This window comes from Dromiciops gliroides, chromosome 3, assembly GCF_019393635.1.
Source record: "Dromiciops gliroides isolate mDroGli1 chromosome 3, mDroGli1.pri, whole genome shotgun sequence".
In the NCBI taxonomy this organism is placed as follows: Eukaryota; Metazoa; Chordata; class Mammalia; order Microbiotheria; family Microbiotheriidae; genus Dromiciops; species Dromiciops gliroides.
The window spans coordinates 500,132,519-500,151,327 of record NC_057863.1 but is presented as its reverse complement, the minus strand read 5'-3'; the positions used below and the strand labels follow the sequence as shown (position 1 = coordinate 500,151,327).

The 18,809-nt window shown below is 42.6% G+C and overlaps 1 protein-coding gene across 3 annotated transcripts in view; it reads left to right on the top strand.

Annotated features, from left to right (window-relative positions):
* The first annotated feature begins 1,280 nt into the window (after positions 1-1,280).
* The window catches only part of FLI1 (Fli-1 proto-oncogene, ETS transcription factor), a 163,161-nt gene continuing 145,632 nt past the window's right edge, over positions 1,281-18,809 (top strand). Inside the window, exon 1 of one of the 3 annotated variants that reach the window (XM_043997204.1) lies at positions 1,281-1,470. In XM_043997204.1, coding sequence (XP_043853139.1) covers positions 1,459-1,470 — 12 coding nt within the window. In that variant the 5' untranslated portion in view covers positions 1,281-1,458. Of the gene's footprint in view, positions 1,471-2,151; positions 2,202-2,503; positions 2,719-18,809 lie in introns of those variants that run through there. The other 2 variants (XM_043997205.1, XM_043997203.1) reach the window with 2 other exon arrangements.

Here is an 18,809-nt window from a genome sequence, read left to right as displayed (position 1 = left end):
CAAGGTGGGAAAGAATCATTCATAATCTTGTGCAAGGGGGTGTATTTTAAAGCAGGGGAAATACTATGGTGAGGCGCGGGATGGGAGAGCCTCCAAACCAGCGTTGGGGGGGGGTGATATATACCACACAGCCTTACTATCCGAAGGAAAGGGAGGGGTTCTTGTCTCCGTTTCTTGTTGCAAATGTAAAAATCTGGATTTGGGGGGTAGGTGAGCCTCTTTTATGGGGTTCCACTTGGCAGTGGGCTCTTTTGCTCCTCCCGAAAGTCTTGTTATTGTTTGAAGGTCGGCGGGAGTATGGGCTGAAAAGGAAACAATTTGGGGTTTGAAAGGATGTAATTCATTCTTACTTTCCCTTTAACCTCTTTCTTTTCTGGAAAGCATGTGGAAAAACAGAGGAGAAAGAGAGCCTGAGTGGGTCGAAGAGGGAGAGGGCCGTTGGAGAGGAAAGGGTTAAGTCTGATTTCTTTTAATTGAACTCCAGTCCTTGTGGCCCCAGGCAAAGGGGGGGACCTGACCCCGCTAGCAGTAACCAGATGTGGCGGTCTCGGGGGATCCCCGGAGCAGACCCCAGGATTGAGAAGCAGACAGGAGGAGGGGAGGGGGAGTCAGCCGCAGCTCCCCCCTTCTGCTGGCCCCCCCATCCTTCCACCCCCACCTCGGCTGAGTCTCAATAGCTGGCAAGCTGCACCCGCGGCTCCAGGTCTGGTCACGTTCAGTCCCGTGTCTGTATCCGAACCGAAAATTGGAGCTGAATTGATGAGGCTAATTTCAAGAGGGGCGAAGGGGGAGGGGGGAAGGGAAGGAGAACGGGCGAGCTCTCCGGCTCAATTGCTCTTGAAGAAATAAAGAATTAATAAGTCGCTTCTACGGCTGCCACGGAGACCTTTTGATTTTTTTTTCCTTTTTCCAATTCACTTGGATCTCATTCGGATTTTCCCCCCTGTCGGACTCTTAAATAAAAGTGACAAAGTCCAAAGTGTGGTCAGGAGAGCGCTGGACAAGGTAACCTGTTTCTGTAGCACCCGGGGAGAAAGCGAACCCAGGCTGAGTCCGCCCGCCAGCCCTTTTCCCTCCCTCCGCGCTTCTATCCCGTTTCTCCACGGCCCCAGGGTTCTGAGCGCCCGTCTAGGGGTGGGGTGGAGAGCTCCGGAGCTCGAGACCGCCGGGGTCTCAGCTGTCTGGGCTTGGGCTGGGGAGAGGGGAGGGGTATCGCTCGAGAGGGCTAGTGGGTGGAAGTTCTCGGAAGAGAAAAGTCTGTTTTCTTTGCAGTTCTCTGAGATCGTGGCTGGTGGAACGGGCTCGTCTGCGGTCCAATCCACTCAGTCCATTTGCAAGAGACAGGAGGGTTGTTTCGGGACGACAGTTAGTTTCTCCCAAAGGCACCAACTTCTCTGCAGCCCTTCGGGAGGGGTTGGAAAAGCATGGGTTGGCTTTGCAGCCTGATGTCAAGAATAAATGGCTTTTGGAGTAAGTGCATTGGGGCCGGGTGGGTAGTTACCCCCGCATCACCTCCCCCTCTCCCCCCTCCTCCAAGAAGATCTCCAGGGCGTCCCTTCTGTCCCCACAGCAGGAGGGCGGCTTCGGGCGACGGAGAGCGCTCGTAGAGGTTCGAGGCAAAAGGGAGGGACGTTGGGAGACTGTCTGTTCTTCACGTAAGAAAGAGAGTGCTCCGAGCTCAGTTTGGGGAAGAAGGGGAATCTGAGGGGGGTGGGGTCCTGTTTGTGAAGGTATTAAAATACCCTCTCGGTGGGTTGAGCTCCTCCTGGAGGAATATTTGTCTGGTACCGTGAAAAAATTGTGAACATAGGGAACACTTGGAAACCATCACTGTGGATGAGGCTTTAAACGATTATTATTACTACGACTCTGTCCTATCTACATCGTTCCCGGTATTCATCAGATCATACAAACCCCAGAGAACTTTCCCGGGTTTTTTTTTCCCCCTCTAAAGTTTTTTACTCCGGCTGGAAAAAACATTAATGAAAATATCTGTGGGAAGAGACGGAAAGTGAGTGAGTCAGGCGGGCTGCGTTCAGCCAACAGCCCCAGGGAAAAAAGGAGCGGGGGGGGGTGGGGTGGGGTGGGGGAGGCAAATACGTTTCACACTTGACTTTTTTGGGACGAACCTCGGGGTAGGTGATTCTTGGGGGGTCGAAGACTCTAGGACTGCAGGAATCAGGCTGAGCACGGAGCTGAGGGTGGGTAGCATTATTTTTCTAGCGTAGTCCTTATCTCCCTGAAGCTGGTATCCTGATGAATGTTTCTACGGTATCTACGTGTATATTTATATAGTGTGTGTGATGCAAAAAGCAGGACCGGCGGAGGGGAGGGAGAGAGGGAGGGAGGGGAGGGAGAGAGAGAGAGAGAGAGAGAGAGAGAGAGAGAGAGAGAGAGAGAGAGAGAGAGAGAGAGAGAGAGAGAGAGAGATAGGACTTCCTCTCCGATTCGCAAAGTGAAGTCACTTCCCAAAATTAGCTGAAAAAAAGTTTCATCCGGTTAACTGTCTCTTTTTCGCCCCGCTACAACAACAAACGTGCAAAGCGGGGAAGAGGGCAAGGAGCTCACTGGGGGGACGCAGACAGGGGGCCAGGAGCCGGAGAGGTGCGGGAGCGGAGGCAATCCGAAGGGGCTGCGGGGTTAGGCTCTAACCGGGTCAATGTGTGGAATATTGGGGGGCTCGGCTGTAGACTTCGCCAAATGGACGGGACTATTAAGGTAAGCGTCTGTAGAAGGGATCGGGGCTGACGAGAGGCAAAGGAGCTAGGTTGGGGGAAGAGAGGGGGGCCGCCAGGCTGGGGCGTGAGGATGCCGGGGTCCGGAAGACGTGGCTGCTTTTCTCCTCTATTCTCCTGCTTTCTCTTCACGTTTCTCCTCTTTCCGTTCTGGTTCGAAAGTTTCGTACTGGGGGTGGGTGCTGGGGGAGGGAAAAGGGGCATCTTACCACCTCCCTATGATTGGGGTAACCCCTACACAGCCCCCAAAGCGGAGCCGAGGTCATCTTGTCCCATAACCGGACTTCTTCCTCTCCCTGCGCACAGCGCCTTCCCCTCGCATTTATTACCGGTTGGGGGTGATGATAACTGGCTTGGGGTGGGGGACGACCCTGGAGACATACAGCCAGGTAGCTGCGGAGGAAGCGCGGCTACAAACAGCTCCCCCCAGTCCCATCTCCCCTGGAGCCCCCGCCCCGGGGCACTCCCCTCTTGCCTCCCGAGATTTTGAGAAGCAGAGGCAGATATGTTGTCTAGTGGGCCCCAGGGCAAGCAAGTGGATTGGTTTCAGCCGGGCAGGGGTGTGTGTGTGTGTGTGTGTGTGTGTGTGTGTGTGTGTGTGTGTGTGTGTGTGTGTATCTGTTTGTCTGTCTGCAGTGGGGCTGTTCCAGATGTTAGCCCCTGTTTACATGTCAGCACTGGGCTGGTTTCCGTTTCTTCTATGTTACTTATACTGGCTCCGGGTCCTCTGAAAGGTCTGAAGCTGCCGGGCTTTACCTGAGACTGATCGTCTTCTGCCTTCTTTTCCGATTCTTTGCGCCCCCTTCCCCCCTCCAATACGTGCGCCTTTTAAATTTTTTATTCCCTGGAAGGGGGGGGGGGGAGTTAAGGAGGAGAACGGGACGGGACGCGGGAAGCAGAGTGGAGAGTGGGCTACAGGCGTTGTTCTCTGAAGGAAGGCCCAAGACAGTTTTGGTGAGAGAGTAACTGTTTAGGAGGCGAGAGGCCGGCGGGCGGCTCGGAGCTCAGCTGGGAGCCCGGCCCAGATGCCAGAGGGACTCTAGTGAGAGCTGCTGACCTCTCCCAATGTACCACCTCTGTTCAGCACAATGGCAAGCAGAAAGCTCGATGAGTGTTTAAGAGTATTTTTGCTCAAACTCTGTTTTTATTCCATCTTCTTTTCCCCCTGGAATTCCTGGAGAAACATGAGTGGGATGCACATACCCACACCCGCCTCATGCTTCTTCCCCACATACACAATCGACGACCTTATAGATCATCAGCAAAGGCAACAATTTTCACGTCTAGCAGAACAGCAGACAAACCAGAGTAAGACTGGGTTGTAAGGATGCGGGGCAGCCCAGCACTAAGCAAAGAAAGTTTATCTGGAAAAGCCATTAGCTGGTGAACTGAGGGCCAGGTTTCTCCTTAATCCCCAAGACCTAAAGGAGAGCAACTCTCTACTTGATTTGGTGCTTTTAAAGACAAGGTTGGAGATAGTGGGTTTGAACGATTTCAAAAGATGCATATCGCCTGGGTGGGGTCTGATGAATTTTTTTTCCCCTTTGCCTTCTGCTTCTGAAAGCTGAAATTTGCTGATCTGAGGAAAAGACACTAACTGCAGGAACTTGAAATCTCTAGATTAGATGACTAACTGATTGTAACAAGTGTAAGTAAGAAGGGAGAATATGTGAGAAGGGGATGCTTAAGTAGAAGGTGCATGGGTGGAAAGTGGGAGCAGGAAGACACCTGGATAGATGCTAGAAAGAAAGGAGGGGGTAAGGCTATTTTAAGAAGGCTAGGGTTCTATTTTCTCTTACTGAAGTGGTACAGATATCTTTAAAATCTTCCTGACTTAGAGGGGGAAAAAGTTATTCATATCTATCAAACGATTTAAAATGCAGTCACTGTTAAAGTGGACATTTGCTACTTACACCCCCTAAAGCCGGAAGGGCGGGATCATGGTTCAGGGTCTTGGTTCTTACCCCCTAAAGAGAAGTGAAGCAATATTTCTGAAAGACTCAGACCTCCAAGCACAGGCCCTTAGCAAAGGGAGGAAGCTGTGGTCTTTGTACCCAGAATGTGCCAGACTCTTTAGACACACACAGAGACTGGAATGGGCAGCCAGCAAAGCAACCTCTCACAAGTAATGAGTAACTAATCTCCCTGACCCAAAGAGGAAAATTAGATCCATTTCTTTTAAGAAGGTAGAGAAATTTCTGGGGATTCCTCTTTCCCAGGTTGTGTGCAGGGGTTGGAGGGGACAAATTTGCGTGTTCTATTCAAGCTCATATACACCTGGCTAAACAAAGCCACTGGAGGAATGGGGGAATCTTAAAATAATTCTCTTTAGTCACCTAAACTCGGATCTTCTGATAGCCTGTTCTTTGGGCCGCCCTCACTAAGTTTTGGCACAAATTCAGATCCTCAAATCATCTGTAAACAACAACAGAGACATTGCATTTGGATTACCTGTTCATGTGCAGTCTTTGGATGGGAGAAACCTAGACTAGTTTACATATAATGTCTCTGATTAGAAACAATATAGTATAGAGGAAAGAATTTTGGATTACAGAAGAGCTGGCTCTAACACAAAATCGATGTGATCTCCTTCTGCTTCTCAGATTACATAATCTCTCCAGGCCTTAGTTTCCTCATCTGTAAAATGGGGGAAACTTTCTTCTCTAAATGCCTTTGACGGTTATCCTGAAGTGTAATGGAAGTGCAAAGTGATGGAAATTGTACTACATGAATCATTCACAACCAAAACTGAAATCCTAGCATCTTAAAATTTATCATGGTAAGCAATTTAGGGAGGCAAAAGACCTGAGTTGGAACTCTGAATCTATTTATTCCTTATTTGACCTTAAAAAAAGGTTCCTCTGTCTGGGGTCTCAGTTTATTCATCTGTAATATGAAAGAGTTGGATTAGATGATGTCTAAGGTCCCTTCCAATTCTAAAGCCTATGGTTACACTCAACAACAAGCTCTATACCAATGTTTCTTTGATTCTTAGTGGTGCAGAGTTTAAGAGGAAATTGTGTTTTCACACTTAAAGGGGGAAGATAGCATCCAACTGGTAAGGCAGATGTAAGGACTCTTCCCGTCGATTACTTATTTTACTGCTTCCTCCACTGACCCTGCACTACTGTTTCCCATCCATTCAAGAGCCTGCTTCCCTGCGGCTCCTCTCATCTGTAACTTACCTTCCTGTGGCTATCTGCTTCATTGAATCTCCATTATTTTTCAGATTTCTTCAGAAAACAAATCCTGCCCCCCTTCCTTTCCCTTTCCCTTTCCTTCCTTTCCCTTCTTCCATCATCTCCTGGTGCCCAGTTCTTAAATCAGCTGCAAGGCCATCAAATTGTCCGCCATGAATTTTGTGAACCATCTGCTGGGGGCTTTTTAACAGCATTCTTTATACCTGCTCTATGGATATCAGTGGCATGCTTCTGTCCTCTCCAACTGCTTCCTCACCTTTAACTTTCACTATTCCTTGGTGTGCATTGGAGCAGGCTTTCTTAGATAAGGTAGTGAGGTGCAATTGAAGAATGCCTGGAACTGAATGTGGTTTTTCAAACCAGGTCATTTCTTGCAGCAGTAATCAACATCACATGCCTTTCACCACTGATAATATCACAGTGAGGAGGCGGGGTTGAATGTTGCTTAATAATATAATTTAACTTATAGTCCATAGCAGGCATAAATAATGGTTCTACCAGAATCTAGCTGTCACAATTCCTTGTTTTCTATCTCTGAAGAAGTTTAGTGTCTATCATCATTATCTGTGTTTGTGACATATCCCCGTTACAGGACTGGTATTTCCATGTGGGTAGCAGGAATATCAAGATTTTGTGTATCCCTCAGTACCTATCAGAGTTCTGGGCATACAGTGGGTCTTCAGTAAATATTTATTGAATGACTGAACCTCTTAGAAAGGTTAATTAGAGCAAGAGTCTTTAAAAATGTAGGGCCATAATGAGATCTGCACAGAACAGAAAGGTCGCAGGAAGAACTCCAGGCTGATCTGGCTTCTTGGTCCAAATGCCTCTGAGACTCACTGAAATATTTGGAAAATATTGATGTGACTTGCCATTTCAAGAAACCATAGAGGGCAAAGTCACATCGAGGGACCACCAAAAGCCAATCTTTCAAGTCTATTTTAACTTGGACATGTATATGAAGATGGAGTAGAGCTCCTCCTGGCAACTTATTTTTTATGTTAGAACTAGCTTGGAGTACCCACAAACCCTTATCAATCTGGATCTAGAGAGATTTTATAGAATAAAGAAAATCAGGTTTTAAAAATAACAATCACAGAACTTCAGGGCTGGAATCAATAATGGAAATTTTTAAATCTTTGACATATATATGTATATGTATGTATGTGTAAGTATATGCATGTGTCTAGTTATCTAGCTATACATATAGACACATGCATATACACATGTATGTGTGTATACATGCATGCATACATAGATCCATTCATTTATTCATACATACATATTTATTTATTTAAAGAAATTGAAGCCCAGAGAGGTTGTGACTTGCCCAGGTCACATTGCTCCTTGTTGCTATTATAGCAATGAATTGCCTTCATTCACTTTCATCCAATTATTAACAATTGGATAACTCTTAAGGGGGTATATTTTGTGAGTATACGTCCACAAATATATCCAGGTGTGAATCCAAGCACCTTTGTAAGAATAGAACTTGAAGGTCTTCCTTGAAAAGAAAACCAAATATTTCTATGTTAGTGAAAAAAAAATTAAATCATCATATTTAGAATAATTTCCTATCTGCCTTTAAAAATTCAAAAGTCCAAGACGAGCATCTTATTCAGTTTTATGTTTATCATGATTTAAGAAAGGGGAAAAAAGTCTCAACCTCTAAGAAGTTTGTTTTCCTATAAACAAAATCACCTTAACAAAGAGGGCACATAAAAAATAGACCAATTCAACTGAAAACCCAACAGGCCTGCCTGTAGACTACCATATAACCTGGCAGGCTGAAGATCTGCTTGATCATTTCACAAAAACTCTGATTGGCTTTCTATACATTGTTCTAATTAAATAAAATCCACTCAGAAACTTCTGTGCTTCTCTCCCAGACTGGATACACTAAATACATCTTGAGCAATGACACTGAGACTCAAAGTTTCTGATTCTATTTCCATTTGTGGAAAATCAGATGGTTTTGCTTGGGTTGAAAAGTCACTTGAGTCCAAGAAAGCCCATTAACCATAAATGAACCATGAGTCCAAGACCAAAATTATACAGATTGCATAAAGCATATTAATGAAATACCCATGATGCCAGGGGACCAGAGAATGTTTCTGGAGGTTTGTATCATTGCTTCCCCTTATAGGTCACCTCTTCCCTTTTTAATGTGCCAAAAAAATAGACATTATCCTATATATCCTGAGAAAAATGCCCTTCTAGAGGTGTCCCACTGTGTCTGAGGCTTCAGATGCATGATTTCAGATTGGAATAGCTTGATTAAGACTGCCAGGGTTCAAGGCTTTAGGATGGAATTCTGTTCTACTGGGGGTCCTAGAAATCATTACGAAGTGGAATGAAATGTAGTAGTCACAGGTCTGGGGAGGGGAATTCCAATTAGGGTCCCAGTGTCCCCAAATGCCCCTGTGTGGTTATGGCCCTGCCAGGTTTTATAAGGGAAAACCCATCATTCCTTTTCTTTTTAGCAGTGTGTAGCATTAACACTGTGGAGGTACAGGAAAAAAAAATTGTTTTTGTTTTGAGTAACATAGCTTTTCTTGGCTTGTATTCAGTGAAACTGTCTTGGTCTGTTACTTTGTGACAAACTTGTGTAAATGGAGGCCAGAACTTGCTTAGACACAAAAGTTGAGCATCCCCCAAAGTTCTTTTTAGTTCTCTTAAAACTTTGCCAGGTGTCAGTCTTTCTACAGGAGAATGTAGCCAGTTTCATTTTCTATTGCTTAATATTATCTATTTTTCTCTGCTTGATCATTAATTGATTCATCAGGAAAACACATCAATGAGCTCATTCTTTATTTTAAAAAATGTTTTTCATATGTTATCATGATGCTATATTATCAAGCCCCAGATCCCAACATCAGTCACATGTGTACTTAGAAGTTTTCCCAGTAGGTATGTGAACATTACTTTTGGTTTATCCATTTGAACACTCTTTTCCCTTCCTCTCTGAGGCAAAAGCAGTCAGCTAGTAAGCATACTCTGTATCTCTGGGGAAAGTTAATCGGTTCATATAAGGATTAGACTTGTAGCCTCAGCCACACTAGCATTCACCAAACTGTGGGTCCCTACTATTCTCAACTCAGTCCCTGAGGAAACTGAGATAGAGAGTAGGTCTCTGACTTATCTGAGGCCACCAACAAGTTGGTAGCAGAGTCAGAATTAGGATCAGAAAATTCTGAGTCAGTGATGGCCAACCACTAGGCCATGTTGCTATCGCCTGCCTCTAAGAACATCTGTCTATTAAACAGCATCTGCTTATGAAACATAGCAGGATGGGGAGTAGCTTTATTTTATATTATCCCATATTTTTGCTTTTTTGCTCTTCAAAATACAGTACCTATATCAAGGCTTCTCAGTATTCTAATGGTGTCGTGGAGAGTTTCTTTTAAAATTTGGTGCTTTATTTTATGTATAGAGGTTTTATATAGCCTTAGTTTCAATAGAGAATGAATCAGCCCCATGGAATTGAGACAATTTTTAAAAAGTTATTTTCCCTGAAATCCAAATCAGATTTCTAATAATATTTTGAATTGTCTGGCATCTTTAAAATACCCACTTGAGTCTAATGCTTCAGCTAGTCTGCCAAACAAATCTGTAAATGATTGTAAGATCATATATTTAGACCTGTAAGGGTCCATAGAATAGATTCCTAGTATCATCCCTCAATTTTACAGATGCAGTCATTGAGGCCCCAAAAGGTTAAGTGACTTGCCCTAGGACCCTCAGGTAGTGGGTGGCAGATCTGGAAATCAAATACAGGTCCTCGGACTCCAAGTCTTTTACTATGTACTTCATGCTGCTTCTGTCTGACATGAGAGTGGCCTCAGAGATTGCCTGTAGATGCAGTCTCCTGAAAGTTTGGGGTCTCTTCTGTATTGCTTAAGAACAAAACAAAATTCTGAAGCATTTCAAATTTTCCCATTTTTTAAAAGGTGAAGGTGTAGTGAGAGGTACCCAACATCTCTACTTCAATATGCCAGAGTATGAAATCTCTCCCCAATCCTCTCAAAGTGGATTAATATTAGGAAAATGAACTGTTTTTGCAGTCCCCAGTCCCAATTAACAGTGTTATGTGTCCAATGTAATGAAAGGCCTTATGTCCCATCCCAGCACATATATCCATGGAGCCAGAATTAAAGGTGTCACGGGAGCCTTAACCTAGAGTTTCCAGACATTTGTGGGTTTAAGTTAGACAGCGAACATTCCAGGAACATAGTTATGGGGTCTGAATCTATATGCATATGTATTCTATGTGCATATAGCAGTCTGAGTGTGCAATGCTCCCCTTTGTATAGTCTCTTTGATGTAACATACATGTCAAATCCAACTGGCAATGTATAAAGAATTACATACACATTTTAAGTAGTCTTTAACTTGTATCATTTGCATCTGTTTAGCTAGTATTTATCTTCTGTTTACCAAAATACATATAGGGCAGATTCATTATCTTATGCTTAATCCAAGGAAGTATGATGTAGCATGTAGGAAAATTGTCTTAGAGCAAGGAAAACCTAGATTCAAGTCCTGCCCCTTATATAGATTGGCTTTGTGACCCTGGGTAGGTCACTTAAGTTGTTAAGGCTTTAGGCCTGAATTGACCGAAACCGTTTCTTATCAGGGAGTCCTTTGTCGCAGTGAGATCACAGGTTCAGTCCCTGCCAGGTCTCTGCCTGAAAATACATCTCTCTTTTTTCCTTGCCCTCAAGTAGTACTGTTGTAACAAAGTCATACAGAACAAATAGAGTCATGGATGTTTAGAGCTGAAGGGGAATTTCAATATCTTTTAGCCCAACCTCTCATTTTACAGATGAGGAAACTGTAGGCTGAGGTATGATGACCCCTCCAAAGCCAACGGCAGATAGTGACAGAGTTGGGACTTGAATCCAAGTGTGCAGACTTCTGATCTTGTGCTTTTTCCGTGAGACTACCCTTCCTTCTAGGAATGAAGTAGAACCATAAATGATATCTTAACGACCTCTAGAAAAGGAGGTGGTCTATAATATGTCTTTGGGCTCCAATTCAAGGAGATTCCCAAAGTGGATCTTTAGGAAGAGTTTGGGTTCTATCCAAGGGCAATGTCTAGGTCAGATCATTTACTGCACAGTGGTTATTTCCAGAAAATCAGGGTTTTGGCCAAGTGCAACCTAATTATTGAGACTTTTCTACCATCTCCTTTTCCTTCCTCCAACCCTAGCAACTTGTGCCTTAGCTTCTCTATTTGAGGGAAAAAAAAGACTATCACAGAGTTTTGGATCCCATTTATAAAGGAAATGCCTTTAAGATGATCCTGGATTGGACTTCAGAAACTCCGTTTGTTTTCTGTAGTAACTCCCTTTAACAGTTTATTTGGGTCAATATGATACCTTTTCCCTACATCTTAGAGCCAACATGAGTATTCATGAGATGACTGTTGATGACTGTTGAAGGGACCTGGCTCTCCAGAGTAAGGTACTATATGCATTTCTCAGGCCTGGGTTGTTTTCATTGCTAAGTGACACTGGAGCTGTACTAATCCTTCTGCATTAATGCAAACTAAGAATAGGGCCTGGCTATGCTTTGGGGTCTTAAGCTATTTTCCAAAGTTTGGTCTCGATTAAAACCCAAAACACATTTGGCCCCAAGCGCCTTTCTCCTTGACTTTTCCAAAATCCTGTTTAATTGAAGGGAAATTGAATTCATCTGGTTCTGATTCATTTACACTTAGCTCTTAAAAGACAATATTTTGAGGACTTATTTGATGTCCAAGAAGAATTTTGAGCCTCATAATGAGTTTTCTGGGAGGATTTTTTTTTTCTTAAAACAGGAAGTAGTGCTGTGCTGTGGGCAAACACCCTCAAACCCTGAAAGGGCCTGATTCAACCTGAAACTTTATCACCTACCATTTTGAGTGGGCTCTAAAGGTGGCAGAAAGGGCCCTTCTCTACCTGGGGCTGATCCCGAGAGCAACAAAACTACTTGAGCTATGACCAAAGAGGTACAGTCAATTGGAGCACTGATGCAATTATTTGGATAATTTATGCTTGAAATCAGACTCTAATACTGAAAGAAAAAATAGGGTGGGGTTTTTTTTGAGGGGTGGGGCATGGTTCAGGTAAGAGCAGCATAATTCTGAGGAGGTTTCCACATGCTTTGAGCTACTCAAGTCTTCAAGTCTCCATGCTCAAGCAGGGGCAATGTCTAGGTCTTCCTTGCCTGGGAAGTACTGTCTATTTCATGACAGGAATGGATAGTAGGCAAGAGAAAATGGTTGCTGTGGCCCCTGCATTACTGGAACTGGCACACTGAAGGGACAGAGAACTTCCATGACTCATTCCTAATGTCCAGAAGCTGTCAGGAGTTTCTGTGGCACAAAAGGGCATAGAGAAGCTTCACATTTTCTTTCCTCTGGCCCTCTATACTTCCCACACTTGGAACCTCCCCCTTCCCCAATTTTTTTAAAAAAGAAGATCCATGTATATGCTTCTTATAGATAGAGATTGTTTCATTAATTCTCAGTGTTGGTCAAATAGCAGGCACTTAACAAATGTTTGTTATTTGCCTGAGATGAGATGAGAGAGAGAGAGAGAGAGAGAGAGAGAGAGAGAGAGAGAGAGAGAGAGAGATTTTAGGGATAAGAAAATCAAAGAAAGAAGAATGATGAGTAAGACAGGAGAAGGTTAAAAGGAAATCCTCATAAAAGGCCCACTTTCAGGCTCCAGTTTCTTCTGAATGACACTTCTTGTTATTTCAAGGCTGATTGACTTATAACTGCATCCAAACCCACCTCACATCAGTTCCTTTTATCAGCCCAAGTGAGACTTCCTGTGGACTAGCATGGCTTCCTGATGTATTTCCTTTTTCCTTTGGCAGAACAAAGAAAACTATAGCTCCAAGGATCCTTGGGACTGAACATAATGTTAGCATTGAACAACTTTTTCATTTAAAAAAAATTCTGAATGTCTGTAGCCCAGGGTTGCTGCATCTGTGCCCTGGTATTCAGCATAGGGTCTGGCACATGGGGTGAGGCTGGTGAGAAGGCAACAGGTCTAATGGGAAAAGATCACACTGACCTTTGTTCCAATTCTGGCCCCAGCTACTAGAGATGTGACTTTGGGCAAATCCCTTGATCACTTGGGCCTCAGGTTCCATAGCTATAAAATGACCCACTGGACTTATCAGTCTCTGAGGTCCATTTTAATATGTTGTGATTCTGCAGATGTCATTCTTCATCAGTATGGGGTTATTGACTTGAATGAACCTATCCTAGGTAGGTGACAGATCATCTCTCAAAGAGGGAAAATTACTTTAGTCTCTCCTTCCCTAGGCATCTAGGTGGCACAGTGAATAGAGCACTTGCCTGGAGTCAGGAAGACCTGAATTCAAATTCAGCCTCTGACACTTACTAGCTGTGAGGCCCTGGGCAAGTCATTTAACCTCTGTTTGCCTTAATCCACTCGAAAACGGAATGGCAAACCATTTCAGTATCTTTGCCAAGAAAATCGTATGGATAGTATGGTTCACAGGGTCGCAAAGAGTCAGATGTGACTAAACAACAACAACCCCTTTCTCCCAATGCACATCTAGCTGGGTGTCCTCCTCCTTAATATCCCCAGCTTCTCCCCCACCTCTCTCTCTCTCTCTCTCTCTCTCTCTCTCTCTCTCTCTCTCTCTCTCTCTCTCTCTCTCACACACACACACACACACACACACACCCCTCATTATCACTGAAAGATCTGCTCTGATATCAGCATTCAAAAGAGACCCAAATTATTTATATAGCTTCTAGTATGCTAAAGAACTCTGAAGGCTTCATTCATCTAACTGTATTTCCTAAAAACCTGGGGAGACAGGAATAAGGGAAATACCGTTCCTCACCAACAAAGAAGGAAACTGAGTCATCGTAAAAAATAAGGGCCTTGTAGGACCATTCCTGTATTCTCCAACATTTTTTTCTTTTTTGGCCAATAAAGTCAAGTTAAGATATATTTCAAGAGTAGCTAGGAAGGGGAAAAAGAAATCTCTAAAATGTGACCTGAAGGGAGTGTGTAGAAGAGACAGAAGAGCAGTTCTACACAATTTGCCTTGGTGATTAGTGGGAGGCAGGGCTGAAAATTGATTTAAGCAGTGCAGTGGAAAGAATACCTAACTTTACCTGCTTGATACTTAACAACGTTTGTCACCTTGGTCAGATCACTTAACTTTCCTGCGCTTCAGTTTCCTTGTATATAAAATGGGGGACTACTTGGCCACTGAGTTCCCATTCAATTCTAGACCTATGATCCTAATAATATTTTTAAAGCTTTGTTTTGTTGTTGTTGTCTTTTTTGAGACATCTCAGGCCTTCCTTCAAACCTCAAAATTCTGTACTCTAGAGACAGTACGTCACACTGTTCAAGGCAGCAGGGAGGAGGACTTTGAAAGAAAACATAGGACACATCATTTCTCTCCCTCTCCTAGCCTATCCTAATTATTACATAAAGCCCTAGTGACATCTTACTTCTTTATTGGGACTACACTTGGTCAAAGGGCAAATCAGACCAAATTTGACCAAATCAGAGTCCTCTTCAGTCTCCTTCATGGAGCCAGGAGACATTTGCCAAAGGATCTGCTATGTAACCTGTACTTTTTATACTTTTATGGGGTGGAAAATGAGAAAAGTGGCCTAAACTTCTGGAAATTTTGATTTAGTGATCTGACCTTTTGGGGAGTTTCCCAGTCTGTTTTGGAGAAGATATCCTAATTTGTTGCTATGGCTCTCTGGATGTGAGGATGGATAAGACACGGAGATTTATTAACCTACATGCGCTTTTTGGGTCTGTGGTGAATGGATCTCATGAAGTCTAGTTTCTTTGGGCTTGTGAGATGATGACATAAAAGCCAAAAAAAAAAGTCAGTGATATTCTGGAAATCTTAAGAAAGGCATAGTGTTCAGAATATGGGAAATTATAGTTCTGCTATCATCTGTCTTGGTCAAACTACATTTAGAGTGCATTATTCAGTTCTGGGTGTCTCATATGAGGAATGACATGCAGTAGATGAACTGGAATATTGTGGGAGGGGGAGGGAGAGACAACCAAGATGGTGAGAAGTTTGTAGAATATGCTGTACATAAATTGGTGGGAGAAACTGGAGGGTATTTAACTTGTACAAAAGAAGAGTTAGGAGAAAATGTAATAGCAGTTTTCAAATTTTTTGAAGACCAGATATATGAAAAAGTGATAAGACTGAAGGGAAGTGAGGAACAGAAGGCTGAACTAGGAACAATGGACAGAAGTTGCAGAGAGGCTGACTCCTATTCAATTTTAGGGAAACCTTCCTAACCATCAGATCAGAGCTGTCCAAAAGTATAGGGCTACCTTGAGTGGAAGTGGGATTCCCCACCCTCACCTCCAATGGAGGCCTTCAGTCAGAAGTTAAATAACTACTTTATTCTTGAAGAGATTCTTACATTTCTGAGGTCTTTTCCAACTTTTTGAACCTGTGATTCTGTAGACAGAATGGGATGTGGTGGGAGAGTTGAATTTGGACTTCAGCAGACATAAACTCTCCTAATGGTGGGGGCCTGGTCTGACCTAGACCCTGCTCTGCCCTGGGCACCTCTTCTCTTGATTTTTGAATCCCATGTGTATTTCATGGGAAATTTCATCCGTCTGTTTCTGATTCACTTACAATTAAAGGCTCAGAGCACTGGTTTCGTAAGAGTTGTTTGATGTTCCAGATTCTTCTTGCCCCTTATTTTTTTTCTTCCTAAGAGTTCATAGAAGTTTAATAGATGTTGTTCGGACATTTGCATGCTTAATTGTTGAAGTAATTAGAAACAGGAGAAAATGTCTTCATGAATGGTAGAAAAATAGCTATGTGTTCAAGAGGTGGTATGCTGTGGTGGAAAGATCATTGAGCTGGGAGAAGGGAGAACTGGCTTCCATACCTGATTAGCTCTTTGACTGTGGGAAAGTAATTTCAGTTCTATGAGATCAGTTTCCTTCTCCATGAAATGAAAGGTCTGAAGTCCATTCTATCTCTGTGATTTTTTAATAAGAGAATAAGAAGAGATTTAAATTTCCTTTGTGAATGTAGAATACTGATTACAATCAAAGGTGGTAGGTCTTTGTATACAGTAGAAATGATATATTCCTTTTAACAAACAGGCTTTTTTCTCAATTCCTATTCACATACCATGATGGTCTTAAGGCACCTTACTACCTTCCATAAGGCCAATAAGTATTGACCTCCTAACAGATCAACAAACTAGTATGGGCTTCAAAGATGAAGAGGTATACCTCTCTTTGACTCTTCTGTTTTACCAAATGAAGAGAGACCAATATTCACCATAAATCTAGTTTTTGTTGAAAATGTTATCTCCTATTGACATTATCCAAGCATTGATGGAGAGCCTGTCTAGGTATTGTCCAATGTTAAATGCTAAGCAGAGTGAGCCAATAGACATAATATCTCCCTAACATGAGAATTTCTCATATTCCATTTATATGAATCACTATGGGTAGAATGGACCCTGACCTTCAGCAGACTGGTTCTGGTTTAACCCTTGACATTGAACAAATTATGGTACTTCTTCGATAAGAATTAAGAATATGGCTTAACCATATCCGATTGCTTACCATCTTAGGGAGGGAGAAAGACAAGGAAAGAAATAGAATTTGGAACTCAAAAGTTTAAAAAATGTTAAAAATTGTTTTAACATGTAATTGGGAAACATTTTTTAAAAAGAACATGAGTTCATTCCCCTTCTAATATGAATTTGACAAAGATCTGACTCCTGCCTTTGCAATCTTATATTATCTTATTCTCCCTTCACATATTCTATATTTCAACTGGATTGGCCTACAGGCTGTTCCCCAAGCCCACAATCTCCCACCCCTTTGCATTCCTTCAAGTTGTCCTCCACTCCTGGTTTCTGTTGCCTCCTCAAGCTCTGCTTTTCACAATCCTTATCTTCTTTCATGGCTCAGCCCAGATGCTTCATGAAGCCTTCCTTGGATACCTGAAATTGTTAATGCTCTTTCCATCCTAAAATTCCTCACTAATTATTCACTTAGATGTGTTCACATTGTTGTAGTGGTCGGGCAATTAGTAGAATGTAAGCTCTGTGAAAGGGAGTAGAGCTATTTTTTTAAATTTTGTACTTTCTGTTGTCCAACACGGTACTTTGAACATAATAGATCGCTTAATGCATGTTGTTGGATTTAGTTGCTGAATCTAGGTGCTTTGAACGTTTGAAAAAGGGCATTGACTAATCACGAGACCTCCTATAATTATTGAATGGTTTGATTCTTGCAGAATTGTTATTCTGTCTATATCATCACACTGTGAGATTCATGGAATATTTCTAGTTTGATGCCTTTGAGTATTTTTCTACCTAGTTTGGAAAACCTTTCCCTCTCAGCAGTAGAAGGTGTTTAGTAGTATCTTAGGTATAGTAAGTGACTTGCAAACAAGAAAATTAAGTGGGGTACCTATCATCTGTGTTAGTATTTCTATGTTACTTTTTTCCCCCTTTTTATATAAGGAATTGTAGTAGGAATTCTTCATTAATGACAAGAAATAGAGAGTTGAGAAATAGGGTTGAATCATTAGACCATTTACTGAACAGACAGCTAGTGAGTATCTACTTGCTACAGGCAAGATAGAGTTAAAGAATACATGAACTTTGCCTCCTTGAAGTTTACAATTTAGTAGGAAAGATCATATTTATACAAATAACTATAATCCAAGACAGAATAAATCTGTCTGTGAGAGTCATAAAAGGGAGAAAAAGGTCTTCAGTTGGGTGGACTAGGGAAAATTTCATGAAAGAAGTGGCATTTAAGCTGGGATTTGAAGGACATATATGATTTCAACTAGTGGAAATATGAGGGGAAGGTGAAAAAGTATTATTCTCTGGATAAATAGTTGTCTACATTAGCCAAAATTTCCAGTTAACCATTCCGTTATTCACTTCACTGGTATAGACACTGCCCATGACAAATGCCCCAGTTGGGATCAGACATCACGTATTCCTCCATCTCTCCTTCCCTCTGTCACATCCTGCCATTGTTTTAGACATGAAACTCCCATCCCAATCAATGGGGGTTTTGCGTAAAAAAACTGATGGCAGGATATGAGTGTGGCTTCAGGAATTCCAGACTTGTGCTCCTGATAAAGAGAGTTGTGTCAAACTGAAAACATCAGAGAAATAAACGTTCCTTTCTAACCTGTGCTGCCTGGCTCTGATTTTTTGTTTGCTTGCTTGCTTGTTTATCTTTTCTGCCTTGAAAGAGGCAAGAACTGGTACTAGTATAAAAAAGATGCATTTTTGTCTTTTAACACAGCCTTGGAAAGAAAATCACTGAACTTATGGTTATCTTTGAATTTCCCTGCTCACCACCCCTAATTTGGTCTAGCATAGTACTTTACACTTAATAAATGTTGATTCGATGGTGTTATAAACGGGATAGAATTGTGGGCAGAATCTAATATGATGGAATTTAATAGGGCTGGATGTTAAAACCTATATTTGGGCTAAAAACAAAATCGACTTTAGAAATTCAGCATGGGGGGAGCTAGGCAACACAGTGGATAAAGCACTGGCTCTGGAGTCAGGAGGACCTGAGTTCAAATCTGGCCTCAGACACTTAACACTTACTAGCTGTGTGACCTTGGGCAAGTCACTTAACCCTCATTGCCCCACCCAAAAAAAAATGCAGGATAGGGGAGATGTGTGTGAAAAAAGCTTGGGAGTTTTAGTGAAAGCCTGTGAAGTTTACAGGATTCCAAGCTTAATGAGTCAACAGAGTGACATGACAAGCCAAAAAAAGCTAATGAGATCTTAGGTTGAATTAATAAGAATCATAATATCAAGAATGAAGGCCATCACAAT